The 25,104-nt window shown below is 34.9% G+C and overlaps 1 protein-coding gene across 1 annotated transcript in view; it reads left to right on the forward strand.

The window, feature by feature from the left end:
• LOC138709039 (uncharacterized) overlaps window positions 1-25,104 on the forward strand; it is an 82,700-nt gene that overhangs the window by 47,805 nt on the left and 9,791 nt on the right. The window contains exons 8-9 of the mRNA XM_069839520.1: window positions 7,661-7,807; window positions 23,305-23,408. Of these exons, the coding sequence (XP_069695621.1) occupies window positions 7,661-7,740 (80 nt within the window). The 3' untranslated portion in view covers window positions 7,741-7,807; window positions 23,305-23,408. The remainder of the gene's footprint in view (window positions 1-7,660; window positions 7,808-23,304; window positions 23,409-25,104) is intronic.

Below are 25,104 nucleotides of genomic sequence, written 5' to 3' on the forward strand. Positions count from 1 at the left end.
ACAAACAACATCCAAGTTGACTCAGTGAAAGTGCATTCAATATAATAAAAGTGTTAGTGAAATCAAATTAATCAAAGTGACAGCGGAATCAACTCCAACCAGACAAAGAAACACTAGACACAACCTAACGCGGAGTAGCTCACCGCGTTAGTGAAACAGAGCTACCCTCTAGCAGAAGGCCTTTGCCCTTCAAGGGACACATTAGGCTATTATTATTATTATTATTATTATTATTATTATTATTATTATTATTATTATTGAATTTGGTATTCCCAAGAAACTAGTTCGATTAATTAAAATGTGTCTCAGTGAAACATACAGCAGAGTCCGTATAGGTCAGTTTCTATCTGATGCTTTTCCAATTCACTGCGGGCTAAAGCAGGGAGATGCACTATCACCTTTACTTTTTAACTTCGCTCTAGAATATGCCATTAGGAAAGTTCAGGATAACAGGCAGGGTTTGGAATTGAATGGGTTACATCAGCTTCTTGTCTATGCGGATGACGTGAATATGTTGGGAGAAAATACACAAACGATTAGGATAAACACGGAAATTTTACTTGAAGCAAGTAAAGTGATTGGTTTGGAAGTAAATCCCGAAAAGACAAAGTATATGATGTCTCGTGACCAGAATATTGTACGAAATGGAAATATAAAAATTGGAGATTTATCCTTCGAAGGGGTGGAAAAATTCAAATATCTTGGAGCAACAGTAACAAATATAAATGACACTCGGGAGGAAATTAAACGCAGAATAAATATGGGAAATGCGTGTTATTATTCAGTTGAGAAGCTCTTACCATCCAGTCTGCTGTCCAAAAATCTGAAAGTTAGAATTTATAAAACAGTTATATTACCGGTTCTTCTATATGGTTGTGAAACTTGGACTCTCACTCTGAGAGAGGAACATAGGTTAAGGGTGTTTGAGAATAAGGTGCTTAGGAAAATATTTGGGGCTAAGCGGGATGAAGGTACAGGAGGATGGAGAAAGTTACACAACACAGAACTGCAAGCATTGTATTCTTCACCTGACATAATTAGGAACATTAAATCCAGGCGTTTGAGATGGGCAGGGCATGTAGCACGTATGGGCGAATCCAGAAATGCATATAGAGTGTTAGTTGGGAGACCGGAGGGAAAAAGACCTTTAGAGAGGCCGAGATGTAGATGGGAGGATAATATTAAAATGGATTTGAGGGAGGTGGGGTATGATGATAGAGACTGGATTAATCTTGCACAGGATAGGGACCGCTGGCGGGCTTATGTGAGGGCGGCAATGAACCTCCGGGTTCCTTAAAAGCCATTTGTAAGTAAGTAAGTAACCTACAGTATTTTGTGAAATCTCCATGAGCCGCAGTCAGAGCTGCTATACGTCGTGGCATTGAATAATGAGCTTAGCTGTACACTTGAAGACATTTCTTATACACGCCTCTGCTTTGTTTTTCCTTTGTTTTGTTTATTTCTTGCTTTTAGTATCTGTTTAATCGATCAAGCATTAAGGATAATATATAACGATACAATATAAACTCGTTTCACTTCAACACGAACCAATACAGCCTACTTTTATTTTGCGTTTATTTGCATTTTTTTGGTCTTCTATTGTTTACTGGTCATTTTGTTAGGAAATGTTCTACTTTTTGTTGCATTATTGCCCTTTTCTTCTTTTGATATCATTTTTGTCATAATAGTACCGGTATACTGTTATGCAAAAATTAACCTTTTAAGATAAAATTTCGCCAGAGTACCTTCGATTTCCGTCTCTTTACTTTCTCGTTACCCAAACCATATATAATATAATAATGAGTAAATTTAACATTTCAAGGATTTTCAGCATGCATGGTAGGAAATAGATGTAGGTAGTCGTATAAAACGTCTTTGGTATTTTTATACAAGATACAGGTTTTCACGCTTTCACCGTCATCATCGATGTGCAAGTATTGGTCCTTAATGGCTCTAGCCATCTCCTTTTAGGTCTTCCAGGAAGTCGATGACCTCTTGGTGTATAACTATTATGATAAGATTAATTTGGGAAATCTAAGGTACAGTAATTTTAATAATTTTTACAATGGCTTTAACTTTACAAATTCGAATTGGCCTCCTTCAGTGCCATTATGAATGCTATCGACAATATGCACATGCATTGAGAAAATATCGAATGTTACATGGATTGAGAAATGGACAGATGAGGCACAGAGAAACATTTCTTGAAGGAATTAAATTTATGTGTCTATATAATATATGTGAACCGGAGAATTTTCCTATATTTTAAAAGTATTTAGCAGTAATATCCTGGTGTAGAAAAATCATTCTTTTCAAGGAGGGGGAATGTGTAGTGTCTCCTCTTCTGCTAACAACGCCATATCATCAGCATATGCACTTTATTCTTCTTCCTCCTTCTTTTACCCCTCCCATGTTCTGAAAACAGTTCTTCACCATTTTCTCCAAGTAGATTTTGAACATGGTAGGTGCTGAGAGACCCACAGGCTTCTCTAATTCTTGGTTGCATGTCTTCTCTAGTTGTGGTAAAACATGCTTTTAATTCTCTCCCACAAGAAGAAGCCTTTTGGAGCGAAGTCAGGAGATTGGGAAAATTAATTAGAAACCAGAAATTCGTGTGTAACGGTAGATGCAAAAGAAAATCAAGAAGCGATTAGTGCTACTTCTGAAAAAAGTTAATATTCCAACAGTAAAATTCAGAAGTTCAGGAAGTGTGTGATAGTAAATGATAAAGTTTGTTCTAATACATCAAATATTCATTATATGAGATCTCGCCATCCTCATTGAATATTAACACGACTACTATGAAATAGTCAATGTGTATTATCACCATTAATACATTACAAGTTTATTAAGCTGTAACTAATAGTTATTAGTCTAATTGTGTTTCACAATGGATTCTTGTACACTTAGTTCAAAAACCGATATGGTAGCCTAATAGGTTGCATTCTTTGTGCGTGGAATAGCCAATTATTTCTATATTGCTTTACTCTCTCGTTAATCTCAAATATTTCTAATTCTTCTCGGATATCTACATTCCATATCAATGCACTTGAAGAATGATTGAAGTCCAGGGTTGCCAGATTTTAGATATACCAAAGAGGGATATCTTTTATCCATCATATAATACAACACTTACTTTTGTCTTTTAAAAAAAGAATAAAAGTTATCCCTCTACCTATGTGCAGTCAGTGACTAATATGAATAGCAATTTTAATAAAAGTCAAATTTTAGGTACAGGTTTCCAAGTACAAAGCAATATATATCTGGCTGTAAGTTACATCACATTTCTCTGGCATCTTTTTGAAGGCTTGTGGCAATAATATGTTTATGCAAAATTATTAACTTAATGGTTTAATAGTAGTTCTGTCTCATAGTTTTCCCCAGCTGTTTATTGTTAACAATAAAGCACAAATTCCAAAAGATGGATCACGTGTGACAAAATATTTAATTTTCAATGTTTATTGATTGATTATAATGACATAAAATTTATTGATATCTAAACTGACATTTTATTTTGTGCCTTGGCATCTACTGCTCAAAACCCTTCATTTAACATACAGTATACATTTACAGAGTTTATATAGACCCTACATATTTATCACTGGAGTTTAGCATTTTCAACAAGCTTTTTTCCATTCCCTGTGCCACGCATTTCTGATGAACATCTCTTTTTAAATGTTTAGAAATATCATATTCACCACTGAATTCACTGCTACAAACCTTACACTTGCCAAAATATTCGTTCTTTCCAATGTTAGAAAACAAAAATTTTAAATGTAATAGTTACTAAGATCATACAAGTGATGTTAATTTTCTAAAGGAGGAACTTTTTGCGTCCCGCCTCGAATCGAAGTGGGACTCAGGATTTTTATATGAAAATCGGGACATCTGGCAACTCTGTTGAAGTCTCTTAGTCATACTAGAATGTGAGTCAATTAAATTTGAATTGAAGTCCCCCATGATTGTAACATTCTCATATTGTGGCGTTACGTTTAGTAAGGGGATTTTGCTGCCTATCGTAGCTCCCCAAGTGCATCACGATGCTGGACACCCATACGCTGGCAGTAATTTCATGAGAAAAGTTCTTCCCCCATGAGGACTCGAACCAGTGCGCATTCCGTAACTCGAGTCCTAGGCATAAAATAAGAAAGATTGGAGAAAGCTGAGTTTGCAGTAAAATACCTGCCCTTTGGCAGGACACTAAATGAATTAATGAATTATTAGAGTGGGTTTGGGTATAAAAGCAGCCTTTTTTAAGTTACGCGCCAGTACTAAGCTCAAGTTAGGTTGGTGATGGCTGCATCATACGCAGGATTATTTTCCAATTTAATTTTGAATTGTGATAAAGTCCGGCAGTCTCTGACGTCATTAGGTAACGAATTCCAGATGCGAGGTATTTCTTACAGTAGGCTATAGAACAAGCTTGTGGCCTAATGATGTGGTATTCATAAAGTTACAATATTACATAGAAATAAACTAAGAAATCATACACGCAGAGTGGAAATTACTCGTACTATTCAAATATTTTTTCTAGGCTATCTTGTCTTGAATTATCAGTATGGACTTTAAAACTGATATCATAAGGTTAGTTGAGTCATTTGAGATGTAGGTATACAAGATAGTATTAGAATGGTATGAACGATGGAAGCTAGAAATGTGTTGTGAATTCCATAGTTAAAATTTGTTACGCAGTGTTATCAACGATGACAGAAATTAAAATGATATGATATGTTTATTCCACCAGCTTACATTGGTCGTGATGGCCCTTCACATTTCTGTATATGGTGCCATCATAACATTCTGCTTACACTTTTTTAAATATTCGACTATTACATATAAATGACCCAGATCACTTTTTTATTACGTCACTCACCTCTGTTTCCCTCCCTTCTTTTTCTATTTACCCTTGCCATTCCTAGTTATCTATCTTATTCTAACTAATCTCATTTAACAATACAATCACTTCTCTCAACCTCTTATTACTTGTTCCCAACATTGTTTACATTAGTTGAACTCTTTCATAGTTGTTAACTTATTTATTCACTTGAATTACTAACGTTCACTGACCACTTATTCCCATTAACCTACTCTGTATATTTTCAGACGAAGAAGTTTCTACAGTTTCATTACATTTCCATTCATACTTTTTTTATTATATTTAAGTCACTACTGACGGCCTTATCTCTACCAGGTTAAATAAATAAATAAATAAATACTAAATACTAAAAAAATACTAAATAAATATTTATTATCACTCTTTGGTTATTACTTGTATCTTATCCTTTTTCACTATCATCCCCTTGCCTTACCGTCTTTTCTGTCACCATCACCATTTTCACTTTATCACTTTCCTAAGTTTTGTCACTAATGCATACCATTTTCACTTCATCACTTTCCTATGTTTTGTCACTCATACATCAACCTCTTAAGTTACAACTTTTCTGTCCCTTATTTTCTTCCCACTGACATAACTCTATTCGGTGTCACTAATAGTACTTCATCCCTTCCAGTTCTTGCAGAAGTTTGACTTCTTATCTTAGTATTTTCTTCATCTGTCGATCCCTTTTGTAATTGCTCACCCATATTTTTCTTCCAGCTGGATTCACTGCACTCTTTTTGCTGTTCTCAGCTCCTGTATGCCGTCCTTCTGTTCTCCCCTGTCTACCTGATGGCGTCATCATAATTTTAGTGCAAGCCTCTTGTTTCTTCTTTAATCGCTTGTTGACATCCTCGTCTGCTGCTGTTGCTGCACTCTGCAAACTCTGGTCGCTGGCCTCTCTTCTGGCTCATTTGACTCGCTGACTAATTCATTCCATCGCTTGCTATTATTTCCTGTGTGATGACCTCTCCACCTTCTAATTTTTCAAATAGTTCTCCCTTCGTATATTTCATTATAATGTTCCTTATCTCCTCTTTCATTGTCCCTATCTCTGTATGGTTCAAATTTTCCAAACGGAATTCCACATCAGACATCTCCCCATTTATATAAATTTGACTCCGTATAATCTAGCGAAATGACCATTTTTCCTTGCAGCCTTCATAAAAGAAATCAATATTCTTCTCCTGCATCTTACTTCATATTCAAAATCATGTTCCAGTCTAATATTTGAGTTTATTAAGTCCTTTCGTTTGTTCAACATTTTTTCTTTTGCCATTACACTTGAGAATTTAACTAGAGTAGGACTATTTCCATTTTTCCCGATTCTGTATGCTTCTTTTATTTGTCCATCACTCACATCAATCCTGAACCAATCCCAGCACACTTTCATCACAATCTCGTATGTTTCCAATGCCTGTTCCTCCTCCTTTTCCTCGATTCCAAAAAGTATTAAGTTCTTTCTTCTCTGATCTTCTTCTAGATATTCACCTTACTTTTCATTAGGTCGTTTTCCTTCTGTAGAGTTTCCAACTTCTTGTAGATCTCTTCAGTGTTTGCTTCCAGGTTTACTACTGCTTGGCTATTATCTTCAATATTCGCCATTATTATACTGCTACGCGATGTCGGTGTCAATGCCTCTATACAATATTTCTTCACTGCCAAACTCCCTCTGCACACGTGTATACTGATCCGCTGTTCGCTCTGGACTGAGAAATTGAAATGTGTTGAATTCCATAACTACTTGCATCCCACTTGGTCTAATCACTTGCTTGGGTCACGTAATCCCGTAGCTCATCATGAATTCATTTTGCCTTAATATTACCTCCATTCCACCAATTCAGTCGACGCTAAGTGATCTCGTTAAATAACAGACTCACAAGCTGCCAGAAAGGAAAAAGAAAGTGTATGCATTTTATCTTTCCACGTTTGTATGTGGAAAGTTGCACTGTGTGTACTGCATTTTCGGCATTGCCTCCAATAGCGTGAAAAGAAAAAAATATGTGCACATAATTATAATCAATCAGCCGGAGTGTAATCAAACTCACATCCCAGCACACGAGTCCCTTTTCCTACTCCATTTACGCCGGTTATCACCAGCTGTGTTAAATTGCATTCCAAATTTTAGGCGGTGTTTACAAGTCTTTCAGAACTTTCGAAAGAATTCCAGGAATCTTCAAGTAATTCACTGATTCGATTATCGAAGTTTCTTGCAGTATTGTAGGTTTACAGAGACATCTTTTTGTGAAAGAGAACATTTTCAGAGAAAATGAACTCTCAATCTTTCATAGAATCCACTCATTCAGGAATAAGACTAATTTAATTGCGTCAATCTGTATCATGGGATATCTCACTTTATTTTTATTAAATCTACATAAGTTACTTAGACTTCAACAAACAAAATTCGATAACACAATCCCAAGGGAAAAAATGGAACTCTCTGCATCAAAATCCACAGTTAATTCCTGATTTACCACGAAAATCGTCTATAGCTGCATTTAGATTGGCAACAGGCTATGATTGGCTAAACACCTGCATAGAATAGAACCAAGAAATGGATTCGGAACACCTCATAATCTGTGCTTCATTGGCTGGTCATGATAATATCTTTGAAAAATATTGGAGTGCAAGAGGTCAAATGACTTTATTGTCAAACGCCTGGCATTAGAAAACAACAACAACAACTTTATTTTTGTTCTAAAGTGAGACAAAGAGCCCTTAAAACTTCACCATCGTCGATTAAAGTTTTACCATTTATTGTTCCACATTTCTGAAATTTTCTAGGAACAAGAGGGGCCCATGTGGTGGGAAGGCATTGTCGCCGACAACGACCTGCAGCCCATGGGGTGAGATCCTTTAACTAACCCAGTCGAACATCAGGATTCCAGACAATGGAATTAATGATGGTGGACTAAACGTTTCGCCAACAAGGTAAGACCTTGCAGCTTTCATCTTCTTTATTAGGTCTAATAATTGAATTAGCATGAACTATTACTCCAGAAATATTCCTGGTCCGCATTGCAGTAGCAGGAAACTGAGGGTTTAAGATTATTTACCTCTAGAAATGTAAGGCTTTGGCTTTGAGAAATATTAATGTTAAATTATTGCATGTTCATACCATCTTGAACGGGCAATTCTTCTTAATTCTTGAAATTAGTTAGTAGAGATTTCTTAATAGTTTCTGCGTTCAAATTGTGTGAAAATATGTTGATTTTAACGACGATAAAACAGTATGTTCTTCCTTTTAGGGGTTTGTGTCTTTCGGGGTTTAGGTAACACCAAGACTCAAGGGGCTTTAGTAGCACAATCAAAATTATCCCATGCATACCTGTGTGCCTTCCACTCCATACGAATATAAAACTTGAAGTTAAAACTTTTTTTTTTTTTTTCAGAATTCTATCAATCCTATAGTTATTACTTTAATAAATTATATTCAGTTCACGAGTTTTCTTTGTATTTGTTTCACAACTTCTCTTATCACTGCATAAATAAATAATATTGAAGTGTTAGTTTGCTTAACCCCTTCGGGTCTGATGTTCCTACAATATACTGTACATTGTTTCTTTTTTTCTTTTTTGGAATGTTTTCGATACTGGTACTTTTAAATATTTTGAAAAATTCAATGTGATAGAAATTGAGAATATTATTTTTTAAACATTTCTATACCTGAATTAAAAATAAAATTTAAAATTTTGGGGCCCCAGAGGTCAAAATTGTTCCTAAATTTTGATTTTCTGTGAAGACTTTATTCGGGAATTTTGGATCCCCAGAATGATTATGTGACCAGTTTTTTTTTTTTTTTTTCAATTTTTTAAAACATAAATTCAGGTCTGAAGGGATTAATCTTGATAGAAATTTAACTTTATCTTGTTCCTGTTTCGCATCTAGTTATTGCGCAAACTAAAAATTAATTAATAGTATTTGTGAACTTAAAAATTATGTCGTTCTAATAATCTTATTATTAATGTAGACAGAACTTCACGTTTATTTCTTAGCATGTAGCCTATGCATCTAATGTCTACTCACTTCAGTTTAAGTGATTCGGATTCCGCATATTGTGGATAGATGGCAGGACTGTGACCCATTTTCTAGACTTGTGTCTAGCGCCTAACCCATCAAAAGCTTCCACTTGAGTAAGTAGTTATAATTTCAGTCACCAGGTGGCAGTGGTGTTAATACAAAAAACCAAGGTCGGTGAACTGTCGGTCGCTATCACTCTCACAGGTCCCTTCTTAACAGCATTTAAAGAGACAGTCAAGAGGGTTGTAAATCTGTGACGTCACCACGGCAACATTGTCAACCCTCAGCTTGCAGTTTCTAACGATAACCAAGTGATTTAAAGACCTATATTTATATATTTGTTTGGGTTACATACACACTGGAGGAGTAAAGGCTTAGAGGTAGAACTCTCACTTCAATATCCCATCTTTTTTTTTTAATTCAATGATCGTTTATTTTCCAAATTCTCATAGCAATATAAAAACTATTGTGAATGCTTCATTGTACCTACTTGCTTTTGTATCTCTAATCTTTGTAGAATATTTCAGTCCAATTTTAAAGAACGTTATTAACGAATACACATTGCTCAATAGGTAGCCTATATTTAATTTATTTTACACAGCAATTTCTGTTTCCGAGCCTCAAAATATTAATTATATTACTGATGAACGACAGAATTTAAATTACGCATGCAAAATGTATTAAATTTCTCTTAATAACAGTGGAATAGAGTGTGTACTAAAATAATTAACTAATTAATAATTAATTTTATACAGGATTGTAAAATGAAATTTTGTAAATTAACCTATTTTAGTGAAATGGTTGAGGATGGTTTGCAATAGCAGCGGAGAGTAAAAGTATCCCAATTTTAACACTGATTGTACAAATACAACAATTTATTTTAAGAATGTTTCACAAAATTTGAACTGACTCAAATAGTCTTGTGAAGGACGTGATGAGCAGCTCTGCAGCCATTGCTTCTGCTTCATATGGTTGCTTCTTTTGACGTCCTGTTTTCTTCTATTTAGGTAACGAATTCTAAAATATGTTCGTGCTCTACTAAATAACTTTAGTAATTCCAGGTCTTCATTTGGAAACTTTGTCCTCAAAAATCTAAATAAACGGCCTATGTGCCTATGACATTCTTTTTTCTCTTGACTGATTTTTTATGAAATTTTCTAAATATAACTTCACACTCTTCAATTGTTGCCATCCACTGAGGAGAGGGATGAACCAGTCCAACACGTGTAACGACCTCTATTCATCCTGGAGATTGTTGACTGGAATTAGCATTCGAAACAGCACTTCTGTTGTTACATTTTCTAGCAATATAACCAGCAACATATCTGAGCAATTCTACTTCTTCCCTTTCCATTAGCTCTGTTGTGTCAATTCTATCATCAGTATCCACTTCTAATGAGTTTATTTCCTCAAGGATTTCGTTCACGCTTTCATGAGAAATGTCCACGAGATCCTGAAAAACTTGCTTTGTTATTATTATTCCACCTGAATCTTCTACTGGGGCACTTGTAGGGTGGGGCAGGCGACGTCCTAATATTAATAGGCGCAAGAGATTTTTCACTTCCACGGTCAGATGATTATTATAAAAATGTCCCATCCCACGAATTTGGGAAAATAGGTTCTCCAGAGCGTCCTGATTGAGTTTCCTGGTCATTATAGAATCAATTCCTTTTCTTTTAAATCGCTATACAACCGTTTCAAGCTCTTAATAGAGGTAAGGAAGCCATTCTGAAAAGGTAGAAGAGTATTTTTGCCTCTGACTCTCAGTTCTACTGTTTCCTACGTTCCTTCTCTACTTGTTCCTTGTGGGATCTTTCGGAATTCCCGAATTCATTACATCTGTGAAGTCATTTGTGAATTAAAAAATTCATGAACTTACTCAGTTTCGGGTACCAAATATTTAATCAGCGCAGCAGTGAGATGCGAAAAAAGTTCCATGGCTGGTGCAACTCTTTGGCTGTCATTCTCTTGCACGGTAAAGTGACCCCAATGTAATTTCGGGAATAGCTGCAACTCCTAAGAATCGGATCTACTAATCCGTTCAATTACATTTTTTTTCTATAATTGTGTCTTTCAATTGAAACCCACTATCAATAAAATGGTTCCTTAATAACTTAATCAGGTGGGGCAAATATTTTCTTCCGAAGCAGGATTTGAAAAGCAGGTCTGATTTACATTTATATGTAACTCATTCCACAGTCTTCTGTTGCCGCCACACAGATCAGAAACTATTGCAACTACTCTGAAACCTGCCACTTCAATTTCTGTTATAATTTCGAACAGTAGCTCTCTGTCCATTGTTTTATCGAAATCATAACAGATGGGCTGCTTCCACTCATCTGTCAATCCTCGGATCATTACGATTTGAGCACTTCTGTGAGGGCCCAATATCGAATCATCCTCGTGGTCATAACAAATGACACCATTGACTCTCAACTCATCAAATAGTAACACTGATAACTTATCCATTTCGCTCAAAGACAGTCCCTGCTCTTTTAAAATTTCCAGTACCGGTGTAAGAATACCAGGAGAAAAGGGCAATTTTTTTGTCCAACTCTGCAGGGTAGCAATGCTTGGTAGAGGAATTCCCACCTGTGATTTCAAATGATTGTACAGTTTATCACTAATTGCTCTCTGAGCTAATGCAGGGATTATGTCTTGTTCTTCCCTTCTTTGCTTTCTTTTCCCGCTATAAGCATTTTTATTTGCCCTGGAGTGAATACTTTAGCTAATCTGAAAAAAAACAGTCGAAAACAATCTGAAAGAAAAAAAAAATAAATTTGACTTTGAACTAGCTCAATTTTATTATTATTATCAAAGGAGGAAAATTGTTCGTCATATAATATCTTCTTCTAATTCAATTGAATGTAAACTCAATACCTCAACTGTTTCCGATTATTTTAATAACCAGTTTGGATCTACAAATTATATTCTAATGGAAAGATATAATCTATATATTGATCTTGATAACTTAGACCAAGAAAGTATACTAATAACAGATACTGACGTCATCAAAGCTTGTAGGAGTATACGCCCGGGAGAGGATGGAGTAAGGATGAAAGTTATAAGAGAACTTAAAATATATAAAACAATTTCTTACCTCGCTACATACATGCTTCGTTGGGGTTATGTCCCACTCCCTCTCAAGCATGGTCGAACAATTTTAATTTTTAAGAATGGTGACCCAGCTGAAGTGAAAAACTGGCGCCCAGTCACAATTTTCTCCTTAATCTGCCGAATTGTTGAAAAAATAAATGACACCAAATTTAGAATGTCTCTCTGCCTTAATGCCAACCGACGAGGATTTATGGCCACTCCAGGTGCTTACATTAATTCATCGATTTTGAATTGTTGTTTAACTGATTCCAAATTGAAACATAAAGATTGTACAGTAGTATTCTTGGATATAACACTAGCTTTTGATAATATTTCTCATGCTCACATAGAACAGACTCTTCATACTTTCCCTGTTCCGTCTAAATTGAAAAATCTCATCATTGCTTTGCTTAAGGGCAATACAACTAGTGTTTCCATAAAAAGAACATCTAAAACAGGACAAATCTCAATGCAAAAATTAGTTGCACAAGGTGCTCCTCTTTCACCTATTCTCTTCAATATGGCACTAGATTTTCTTTTAAAAGAATTGAGTGAAAAGCAAGTTGTAGAAGAATATGGTTAAAATATCATTCCTAACTTTAAAAACATATCAGTGCTAGCTTTTGCTGATGATTTAGTTCTTATAAATCAAAATGATAGTGCTGCAAAACATCTGACAATGTTAGTCAAGAACTCACTTGCAAAAATTGGACTGCAGATTAATACTGATAAAAGTAAAGTCATTTCTCTTCACCGAGGTCAACTCTCTTCTCAGCCTTTAAGTTAATAGATGGATCTATAATATCCTGTCTGACTTCTAATGAAAACATCAAATATTTGGGAATCACTTTTCATGATCAAATTAAATTTAATCCTACAGAAATTATTAATAAATTGACAAATAGTCTCAACCACCTAGTGTCATCACCTTGCTCATTCCTGATCAAAAACTTAACATTTTAAACCAATATATTTGGCCTCAGCTTATCTATCCATTTCAATGTGCACCGTTAAAGGATCTTAAATTAAAATTTCTTAATGATATTGGTAAACTTATCCGTAGTTCTGTCAAGGAAATTGTTGGCTTACCGACAGATGTACTGGATGCAATGCTATATGCACCTCGAAATTTGAGAGGACTTGGAATTTTTAAAGCATAGTGGGAAGCTTTTCTCCAACATCTATGTTGAATCAATGCCGTCATACGTTCGTTCATTCTAACGTTGACCGTAATCAAATACACGGAGCTTGTATTTGTCTAACTTCAATGTACTTCACCGCAATGTAATGTAATGCAAACAAATGTCGATCATAATCCCGGCCTTAAGGATAGATTGAAGTAACATCGTGTTCAAGAGTGCTCCCGGAGAATTGTTATTCTGATAAAAATCAAGTAACAAGACTGCAAAACATAACTGCATCATAAAATGTACATAATATCATATCCTCCAGAAAACTTAAATACGTAGGCCCTACATATTTTTCAAATGAAAGAACAAGCCCTAAATAAGGCTTAAATATCATCATCATCATCATCTTCCTAACAAGTATTAGGCAAAGTGGCCTGTTACGGTCTCAAACTAGAATTTTCAGTCCATCTCTTCTTTGGACGGCCTAGAGATCTTTTGCCATATGGATGGTAATGAAACAGTGCTTTTGGAATTCTGCATCGATTCATTCGTTCGAGATGACCCTTCCACTGAAGTTGATATTTGCTGATGAACTGTATAATGGGTTCTATTTGAAGTTCTTGCATTATGTCATTTTTTTTATGATCCCAGCGAGTATATCCAGCTGTTGCTCTCATAAACCTCATCTCACTTGCTGTTATTCTACTGACATCTTTATTCTTCACAGTCCACGCTTCACTACCATAGCTTAATATTGGCTGTGCTAAGGTTTTATACAAGCCTATTCTTGTGTGTCTTTGTACTACTGAAGGTTTCATGATTTTATTAATGATCTCCATTGTTTTATTATATTTACATATTTTTTCAGCAATATCTACTTCATCATAAGGTGATAGTGTATAGCCAAGGTAAGTGAAGGTATTTACTCTTTCTATTATTTTATTATTCAAACAGATTTTACTTGGTACAGGGAATTTCCCAAAAAATGACATGATTTTCGATTTTTCAATATTAATTTCCATGTTATATTTTTCACTGACCATATTTAAATTGTGTACTGAATATTGTAAATCATCTTCAGTTGATGCCATGCGAACTAAATCATCAGCGAAAAGTAAAGCATCAAGCTGCAAATTTCGATTAATTGGAATAAATCCATGGCGTGTCTGTCGCCAATCTTGAATGATTCTATTTATATATATAATAGAAGTGGTGAAAGGCCACAGCCTTGTCGTACTCCACTATAAATGGGTCGCCATTGTGAAAGTTTATTGTTGCTTCGAATTGCTATGATGGTTGTTTTATATATAATGTAAATATTTTGTATAATCTGTTGAGGCACTTGATCATCTGCCAAAATCTGAAGTAATTTATTCCGATTAACTTTATCAAAAGCCTTTTTAAAGTCAATGAATGCCATATGCGTTTCTAGATTAAATTCTCTATGTTTCTCAACCAGTAATTTCAATGCGAAATATCCATCACATCAGGACCTTCCTTGACGAAAACCATTTTGTTCCTCACTGATAATATTGTCATAATGCTTATTGAGTTTGTTTTTCAAAATATTTGCATAAATTTTATATCCTGCGTTCAATAAACTTATTGCTCTATAATTATCTGTAATTTTCAAATCTCCTCTCTTATGTATAGGGATTACAATAGATTTAGTCCAGCTTTCTGGAAATCCTTGTCCCTCCCATATCAAATTTAAAAATCTCAAAAATCTTTATAGAAATTTATGGCTAGCATATTTAAATAATTCACTGTTTATTAAATCTTCTCCTGGAGATTTATTGTTTTTCAATTTAGCCAAGACTCTTTGTAGTTCATCCATAGAAACTAACTCCATTAAAGGATTAGTTGAAAATGGAAGCGTGAGAGATTGTGTTGATGTAGACCATAGTAGTTGAAAATACTGTAACCAATTGTCCTGAGAAATAACATTTATTCTTAGATTATCTTTTACTTCACAATTTAATTTCTTAAGAATTTTATAAGTCTGTGGTTGAGGCCGAGTAATATCATTTTCTAAGTATGCCACAAAGTTTATCCAATTCTGTCTATGTTTTTTTCGAACTTCTCTCTTTGTAATTGCCCATTTCTTACGATAATCAATTTGATCTTCTTCTTTCTTGGTTGAGATATATTTATTGAATGCTTGTCTTTTATCAGCAATTATCTTGCTTATGTCATCATCCCACTGTCACAAGCCTTTCTTTCTAAGCCACACCTTTTTTTGTCCCAAACTTTCTTTGGCAGCTTGTGTTAAAATTTGTTTCATATTCAACCATTCATCTTCAACATTATCAAGAAGGGGTAATTGATCTACAAGAATAGCCATTCTATTTCGGTAGAGATTAGCAATACTAAACTCTCTAAGTAAACTGACTTTGAAGAGTAAATTATTTTTCATATGCGTTTTCTTTCCCAACCATCTTGGTTTTAAACGTACTGAGCTAATTAGTAGATAATGATCTGTTTCTAATTCCTGGCCTCTAAAAACTCGGGCATCCATAACCATGTCTGATAAACGAAAATTACATTTGATATAATCGATGATAGATTTTGAATCCCTGGCTTCCCATGTATGTTTATGACTTTCTTTATGTTCGAACATTGTATTCATGATTTTGAGTTGATTATACATCACAAAATCAATTAATCTATTACCATTATTATTACATGTGTCTTCACCATGAGTACCTACAAATTGTTCAATTTTTGTATTTTCTACTCTACCATTAAAATCTCCCATGATTAAAAGCATATCTGATTTGTTAACTTTACTGACAATTTTTTGTAAGTTAGTATAAAATTCTTCATTTTCTTCTTCTTTCCCTTCTACTGGAGCATAGATGCCAATAACTGTAAGATAACCTCTTTGCAATTTTAATCGTAATTGAATCAATCGTTCAGTCCAGTAATAATAATTATCTACAACATGCCTGAGACGTTCATGTATCATTACCATGATTCCAGCTCTGGCCCTACTCTTGCTGTCAACACCAGAATAGAAATGAAGGTAGTTTTCAGTTTCTTTAGATCCTTTCAATTTCCTTTTAGTTTCCGAAATTACTGCTATTGATATATTCTTTTTGGCTAAAATATCATCTAATTGATCTTCCTTGTGTGAAATGCCCTGTACATTCCAAGTTCCAAATTTTAAAATATTTTCTTTTTTCCATGTCTTGTCCTTGTTCTTGCCTGAGTCGTCATCATTATAATCCATCCTTGTCATCTGAGGCTTCTGTTGAGACTTGAAAGCAATGTGAAAATGACGCGCAATGGGTTGCTAGCCCAGAGAGGTGCAATTGATGGCTTAAATATAAAATATGAAAATGACGATATTTAAATTTCCTTGCGGCCAATTGACTACATTTAAAATCAGGTCGAAAGTTCTCAACACAAGCATTATCAGTTTTTTTACCTACAGCTTCTACTCACTGAACTGTGCTCACTGGCGCTAGTTCCATTTTTTTATTCTCTATGGAATTCGTGTTCATCATTCAACGCGTAACAATGCCGTCTTTAACAATGCAAATGACATATTGGACCGCCATTATGAGTTTTGATTTCATATAAAGCAAGCAAAGATAGTGCTTTATGGAGTGTACATGTATTGAGGAGCTCGGTTCGATTCCCATGGGACAACTACGATAAAGCTCGAGGTAAGCTTTCTAAGTTACATTACGATTCCTGTTTGAGAACTGCAACAATAAGTAGGGAATAAAAACATTTACGTTTTGTAGCATCAATGGCGTTTCTAAGAATAAAATAATATGTATATTATTGGAGGTTGATAATTAAGCCTCGATCGGACAGGCACATTTAAAATCACAACCAAACACACGAATCAATTTAAAAATGACTGAGACAGTGAGGTTTTATGGTTTTAATACATTACATTATTTTATGACCATCCTTCCTTATCAATAAATACAAACAAAATAAATCTTATATTGCAGTGCTTCTAAAAGATAGGAATTCTGTGAATCGTAAATTGTATTTAAATCGTTGCTTACATAGTATAATCACGTGAGCAACGATTTAATAGTACCGGTTCTTTAAATTTTGAGAATATTGCAAAATGAATACAAAGTCACGAAAATATGAATCAATAAAAACATTAAATATCACCAATAATGATTGTTATAGTATAATCGTAATATTAGAAAATAAATATTAATAATTATCACATTCCATTATTAATATCATTAATACTATTAAAGATCTAAAAAAATGTATAGTATTTATCAGTTTCATATCTGGATTCTCTGCCTATTTATCCATGAAAACAAATTATCGAAATAGGCTAAATGCAGAAGGAGAAATGAGGCTACAGCTTCCCGCACTAAAACCAAATAATTATACAAAAAAATTTGTTGTTGTTGTTTTCTAATGCCAGGCGTTTGACAATAAAGTCATTTGACCTCTTGCACTCCAATATTTTTCAAAGATATTATCATGGCCAGCCACTGAAGCACAGATTTTGAGGTTCCGAATCCATTTCTTGGTTTGAGTTGCACAATGGGCAGTTAGGGGATTGATATATTCCAATTCTATGCAGGTGTTTGGCCAAACAATCATGGCCTGTTGCCAATCTAAATGCAGCTACAGACGATTTTCGTGGTAAATCGGGAATTAACTGTGGATTTTGATGCAGAGAGTTCCATTTTTTCCCTTGAGATTGTGTTATCAAATTTTGTTTGTTAAAGTCTAAGTATGTAGATTTAATAAATCTTTTCACAGAGTAATACATAGATTTAGTAACAGGTCTGTAAGTAGCAGTGCTGCCCTTCTCTGCTAAAGCATCCGCATTCTCGTTTCCCAGAATTCCACAATTGGATGGTATCCATTGGAATACAATTCTTTTATTGAGTGATATTAATTGAGAGAGCATTTTAGTTATTTCTGCTGTTTGAGATGAAGGTGTGTGTTTAGAGACTATTGATAGAATAGCTGCTTTGGAGTCTGACAATATAAATACATTCTTAAATTTATTGATGTGGCATAGAAGATTCCTGAGACTTTCACTTATTGCAATGATTTCACCATCAAAACTTGTTGTTCCATATCCAAGAGATCTATAAAGTGAGAAGAGAGAGCACGTAACACCTGCACCGGCACCTTGTTCTCTGGAGATCAAGGATCCGTCGGTGTATAAATGAAGCCAGTTTTGTGGAGGGTACCTAATATTAATTGTCTCTAAAGAGAATTGTTTCAGTATTTCACTGTTTACTTCTGATTTCAGTATTTCTTCTGTTAAATTTAGATTATATTCTATATTTAATAGAGTTAAAGGGTTTGGTTTAATTTGTAAGTTTTCTTTTAAATTCGGGATATTGATTTTCTGTTTTAATTCTTGAACAATGGATATGAAACTTTTTTAAGTTTTCAATCTACATAGAGGACTGTATGAATGCCAATTGTTTCCTGGTAATCTGATAAGTTTTTCATATTGAACCAGTGCTTTTTCTTCTATTGTCATTTTGATACTGTTAATATTAGTGAGGAATCTCATAGAATCTATTGGAGTTGTTTTGATTCCACCAGTAATGAATCTGAGAACTTGGTTTTGAACATATTCTATTTCGTTTATGAAAGGTGAAGTAATTAAAATTTCTCCGCAGTATGTCAGCACTGGCTGTATAAACATTTTGTATGTAATGTTCAAAGTATTCCTAGAGCATCGCCATTTCTTTCCTGCTAGTCTTTTTAAAAGGGAGAATCTTTTACGAGCTTTTTCAGAAATGTATTTCAAATGGTTGCTCCATGTTAACTTACTATCGAAAATAACTCCAAGATATTTGGATTCGTAAGTCCTAGGAAGGTGTTGGCCATTGTATTGGATATTGTAGCCTTTAAAAAGAAACATATTCATCCCACTCAACAGGGCAATTAAGTACCAGTACTACATTTTATATAATTGCCTGTGTTAATTATTAAATACTATTAAAATATATTAACATTTGCATTGTAATGATTATTTTGTTCGAGTAAACTGAAAATGCAAGTTTTTAGACAATGTAATGTGCATTATTAACATAATTAGTTTCAATTCTATAGTTACACCCACGTCAATAAATGTGTAATAATAATAATAATAATAATAATATTATTATTATTATTATTATTATTATTATTATTATTATTATTATTATTATTATTATTCTAATAATAATGAAACTTCGAAATCCTCCCATTCCACACATGAGACTGTTATCTGATTTGCGTTGTATTTTTTTTCCAACATTTAGGCCCGTCATTGCTCCGGACGCACTGCAGCCTTAAGCTTATTGTGCTACCTATGTTTTATAATATAATACCGATTCATCAGCCCTGTTGATTAAGGTATACAGTTCAGATATAGAACTCGGTTCAAAATCTTTTGGTTCTAAAGAATCTTTCCCAAAGGTAAGGTATGGTATCTTCTGCGAGCCAATGCATCGCAGAAGCAAGTAATGTTCTGGGCTGTTTCAGCCTCCTTCCCGCAGAATCTACAGTGTAGGTTACCTTGAAGTAGGCCCATTAAATTAAGATGCTTTTTCACAGGTGCATGACCTGTGAGAAAAGCTGTGACTGTTCTCAGCTGAAATCTGTTACATTGTAGTAATATTTCAGCTCTTTTGTTGCTTGGTCTAATAATAAATTGTTTCCCATGATTGATACTGGTGTCTTAATCCAGGTTTTGTAATGTTGAACCTTGGACCATTTTTTAATTGCTTCTCTGACAGAACAACTAGGTATTCTGTTACAATATATTTTGAAGCCACTCCTTGTCTTGCATGTTCGTCAGCTTTTTCGTTTCCCTGGTACCCAGATGAGTTTAACCTCATTCTGTTCTGCCAGGATCGAAATTATATTGAGGCAGTTAAGAACCAGTCCTGAAGTAACAATATGGCATTTAAAGCCATAAGGGCAGCCTGGCTATCCGAGAATATAAGAATCTGCTTTCCTATATAAGCTCTCTTATATTTTCAAGAACGCATTGCATAATGGCGTATATCTGTGTTTGAAAAACAGTGGCATATTTACCCAAGGGGAAGCTTAAGCTAACCATTGGTCTGATGCCATAGACTCCTGATCCAGTTCCTAAGTCTGTGTACCTCAGAGACTTCTCAGGAAATTTTGGAGTTTTGTTTTTCCATAGTTCAGAGTCAATGATGACTGAAATTCTTTGTATAATGTCGAACAGGATTAATATGGTCTGATTCCATGCACAGTATGTCATCTGCCATAAATCTCTTGAATTCCAGCAAACCCAACTCTACATCTGAGAATATCAGTTGCTTAGAATGTTGCAGTCTCGCTTCCTCCATTCCTACTGTGTCTAATGGAGTCAAGTTTAAGAGTGCTTCCATAGCTGCAGTGGGAGTCATTTTCATAGCTCCCATTATAGCCATGCAGGCTGTTCTTTGAATTCTGCATAGCTTGATTTTGGAATTGTTTTGAAGAACTTTTTTCCACCAAACGAGAGCTCATGGGTTATAGATGGTCTGATTATTCTAGTGTAGATCCAGTGAATCATACTAGGCCTTAGTCCCAATTTTTTTCCGTACGTGCTCTAACAGTTTCAAAAACTGTATTTGCTCGTTGTGTTATTCTTTTTAAATGTTGATTCCAGTCTACCTTAGAGTCAAAAATCACCCCTAAGTACTTGACTTCCTCAACCATTTTGAATTTTTCACGTTTAAGAAATAATGGTCCTAATCCCTTCAAATTTCTTTATCTGGTGAAAGGTACTAAGGCTGTTTTATGAGGACTGATCTTAAGACCTTCTCTCTCAGCCCATGTTGTTACCTTATTTAGGGCCACTTGCATAAGTTCCCTAATGGTATTCGTGAATTTTCCCCGAACTATGATGGCCATATCATCAGCATAGTCCATAATATCAAATCCTAGATTACTGACTCCATTACATCTCCCTGTGGACATCCACTCATGACCTTTGCAGCTAAATTGCTGCCCATGAGGGTTGTATATACCACTCTGCCTTTCAAGATGGACTCAATCCATCTGATACAGGTTTCATCTATACCATGTTTCTTTGCAGCTGTAGTAAAAGCTTTAAAGGAGGTAATGTCAAAGGCACCTTCAGTATCAATGAAGGCACCTAGTGCCACCTCCTTTGCTTTAATTGTCTTTTCCAGTTTTCGTGAAACCTGAAAAAGTGCAGTGTCTATTGATCTGCTAAACCAGGTCAGCTTGGTATCAGGATGACATTGACAGACAACTGCCATCTTGATACTCGCAATAAGACACAGTCTGCTCCGCAGTGAAGCTCCTGTGGTTTTTGGGATGTTGTTTGACGGAAGTAGAGGTGCTAGAATCCGAGTGGGGCCTTTTTTACTTTTGGAGAGGTATTCTTGTGCGGTTTTTCAACTGTCTAAGTACCTTCTTTCATTTTTTTTTATTTTTCAGGAGTTTTTTCCTTTGAGCTCCTGAAAGCTTCCGGACTGCAGTCAATGCCTGCAGCCAAGGACTCGACAGCCTTTTCTGAGGAAGTACTGCCAAGTCTGCCGAAGTGGCTCCTTGGTCAGTTTCAGTTAGTTTGTTTTCTGTACTTGTGTTCGTTTAGATCCCACGAGTGTGGGGGGATTAAACAGTCCACACTGGCAGAGCCCTCTTTGCCAGTGCAAGGCTGTTTACTCTGAGAGGTCGCCAGTTTCTCGGAGATTCCATTAGTGACACATCCCATGTGCCATGCACCCGATCGGCACGGAAACGCGTAACACTTCAGGGTTGGGGAGTTTGTTCACAATCTGTTATTTGATATTCAGAGACAGGCCTAGTGATTTCGCACTATTCCCAGTGCAGGTCCTCGGCTATCCACCACCTGCTGGCACATCCGGTACCCACTCAAGGTTGGGCTTTTAGGGGTTTGTGGATAATTAATATCTGCCAGGGACCCTCCAGCCCAACTGTTACCTACTAATATAACCTTGTCAGTGAAGACATCGTGTCTCTAGAATGGTATGTTACAATTTTGAAGTTATTTTCAATGATATATGCACGTTTTTCCTCCCGAGTGTGGTGAAGAAGTGCCAATGATTAATAATAATAATAATAATAATAATAATAATAATAATAATAATAATAAAAATGGACTACAAGAATTCTAAGTTTGTACAATATGTTAAAAGTGATCGGAAATGGAAAAAGTTTGAGAAACACAGGCACAATGCATTACAATAAGTTTACAGTTATTATTAAATTTAATTCAAATTCAAGTAACTGTTATGAAAATCTTCACCTATCTCTAATTTAACAGGAATATATTGTGCGAATGAACAACTGCTACGAAATGTTTGTAATTTTTCATCCACGTTATGAACTCACAATATCAAAGGCCTTAAAGGTGGCCACAGGTCCCTTAATAACAACTAAATTGACATGAACTCATCTTTCTTCTTTGGAGCTACTATTATCGAAGTGGTCTCAACATTGACAGCAATTGAAATATATTGAATTCCACAACTGCTTGTATTCCACTTGGTCTGATCACTTGTTTGGGTCACATAACCCTTTCATTTTGCCTTAATAACATCTCCATTCCACTAATTCAGTCGATGAGTGACCCCGTTAAATAACGGACATATAAGTTGCTGGAAAGAAAAAAAAGTGCATCGGCCTACAGTTTATCTTTCCTCATTCAGATGTGGAAAGTTACACTGTGTACTGCATTTTCGGCACTGCTTCCAAGAGCGTTGAAAGAAAAAATATATGCTAATATAATCAGTGAGCCGGAGTGTAATCAAACTCACTTCCCCAGCACATGAGTCCCTTTCCCTATTCTATCTACGCCTGTTATCACTAGCTGTGTTAAATTAAATTCCAAGCTTTCCGAAAATTTTATAGACGGCTTTTACAAGTCTTTCAGAACTTTCGAAGCAATTCCAGGAATCTACATGTAATTCGCTGATTCGATCATCAAAGTTTCTTGCAGTATTTTAGGTCTATAGGAAGATCTATCTGTGACAGAGAAAATTTTCAGAGAAAGTGAACTCTGAATGTAACATAGAATCCACTCATTCAGGAATAAGATTAATTTAATGCATCAATCTTTATTTTTGTTGGAAAGTGAGCGAAATTACGGCATTTATAGCCCCTAAAACTTCACCATTGTCGATTAAAATGTTACCATTTATTATTCCACTTTCTGAAATGTTCTGGGAACAGCAGGAGCCCATGCAGTGACACCGAGAATGACATGCAGCCCATGGAGTGAGACTAACCCGGCCGAACAGAAGTAATGATGGTGGATTAAACATTTTGCCAGCAAGGTAAGACCTTGCGGCTTTTATCTTCTTTATTAGGTCAAATAATTGAATTAGCATGAACTATTACTCCAACAATATTCGTGATCCGCATTGCAATAGCAGCAAACTGAGGGTTTAATATTGTTTACCTCTAGAAATATAAGGTTTTTGCTTTGAGAAATATTCATGTTAAATTATTGCATTTTCATAATGTCTTCAATGGGCATTTCTCCTTAATTCTTGAAGTTAGTTTGTAGAGATTTTTGATAACTTGCATGTTCGAATGTGTGAAAATATATAGCTTTTAACGACGATAAAACAGTAGCCTAAGTTCTTCCTTATAGGGTTTTGTGTCTTTTGGAGTTTCGGCAACACCAGGGGCCTATTCCACAAAGGTATGGTGTTGTACATTACAAATAAATTCTCTAGTAAGTACTGAACGTATTAGAGTTTCTATTCCACAAAAGACTCCTCTACAGTAGTATTTTACCACTCCATACTTACAAATTACCAATGAAGTTTCCTGATTGTGTTCCACAAAAGTACTAATATATTTAACTTACTAGTGAATTGTCAAGTATTAGGAGACTAATACATTACATGTACTAATGTGATTTAATTATATTTGTTTCATAATATTAAGATATATTTTGATAAATATGTGCTATAGAATATCTTCTTTTCTTGCTCCTATTTCCTTCAAAAGAAACAATTTCATCTCATTTGACGCCATTTCAATAACTTTGCAGTGTTTGTAATTTCGCAACAATTAAGTTTGAGGGTGAATATCATTATTATAGTAAAGTCAGAAGAAATAGGCGGGTTTTTGGTCTTGTGCGGAAACTATTCACTCCACACTTTCCCCAGCGGTTTATGACCTGAACAAAGAGACCTTCCTGTCGCTGCTAGTTGTTGACAAGTGCTCGTCTGTGATATTACTATGTTAGAGCTTGTTCGTAAAAATATATCATAATAACACAATAAACAGTATTTTGAAATACTAATTATCCAGGCAATCACTGTCATGTCTCAGTGGAGCCCTGATATCAGAAGTCATGCTAAAGGCGTTATTTATCAAGTTTGTTGTTTCTTGAAAGAACTTAAAGTTTGTGACGACATTAAAAGTGTCAACACAGACAGCCACTGCGAAGGAGTGTGGTGTATCTCTACATCAGTTAAGAGAATCTGTGCAGAACAATTTTTAGTCATATTTATTGTGTTATTTCTTTTGTTAAGCTAAGCCATTCTTAAGTGTGCTTCTAATACATAAGTATTTTTTATTATGATACTCGTGCATGTTACAATAACGTGTATATTTTTTACAAACAGAAAAATATATTACTTTTTTGCACTTTAATTCTTAATTTCCTCATGATTCACAAAGTTGACAACTGTATAAACTTCATTTAGTAGTTACTATTTCAATACAATATTCTGAAAACACATAAAAACAAAATACTAATAATTGTGTGTAATGCTAAATATTTGATTTCTCGTATTACGTTCCCATTACATGATGATAATTATTACATTTGTGAAATGGCTAACTTGCAAAATATTATAAATGATAATATAATCTAAAGTCTGATTAGTGTAATATGTTACTATTCAGCGACATATGCAAAGGAGGAACTGGCCACCATAACCCATTATCTCCTGGCTTAGTTACCTCATTAGTGATGCCTCATTGTTGTCACTTACGAGTTTGAGACCTGTGTTT

This window comes from Periplaneta americana, chromosome 11 (assembly GCF_040183065.1).
Source record: "Periplaneta americana isolate PAMFEO1 chromosome 11, P.americana_PAMFEO1_priV1, whole genome shotgun sequence".
Lineage (NCBI taxonomy): Eukaryota > Metazoa > Arthropoda > Insecta > Blattodea > Blattidae > Periplaneta > Periplaneta americana.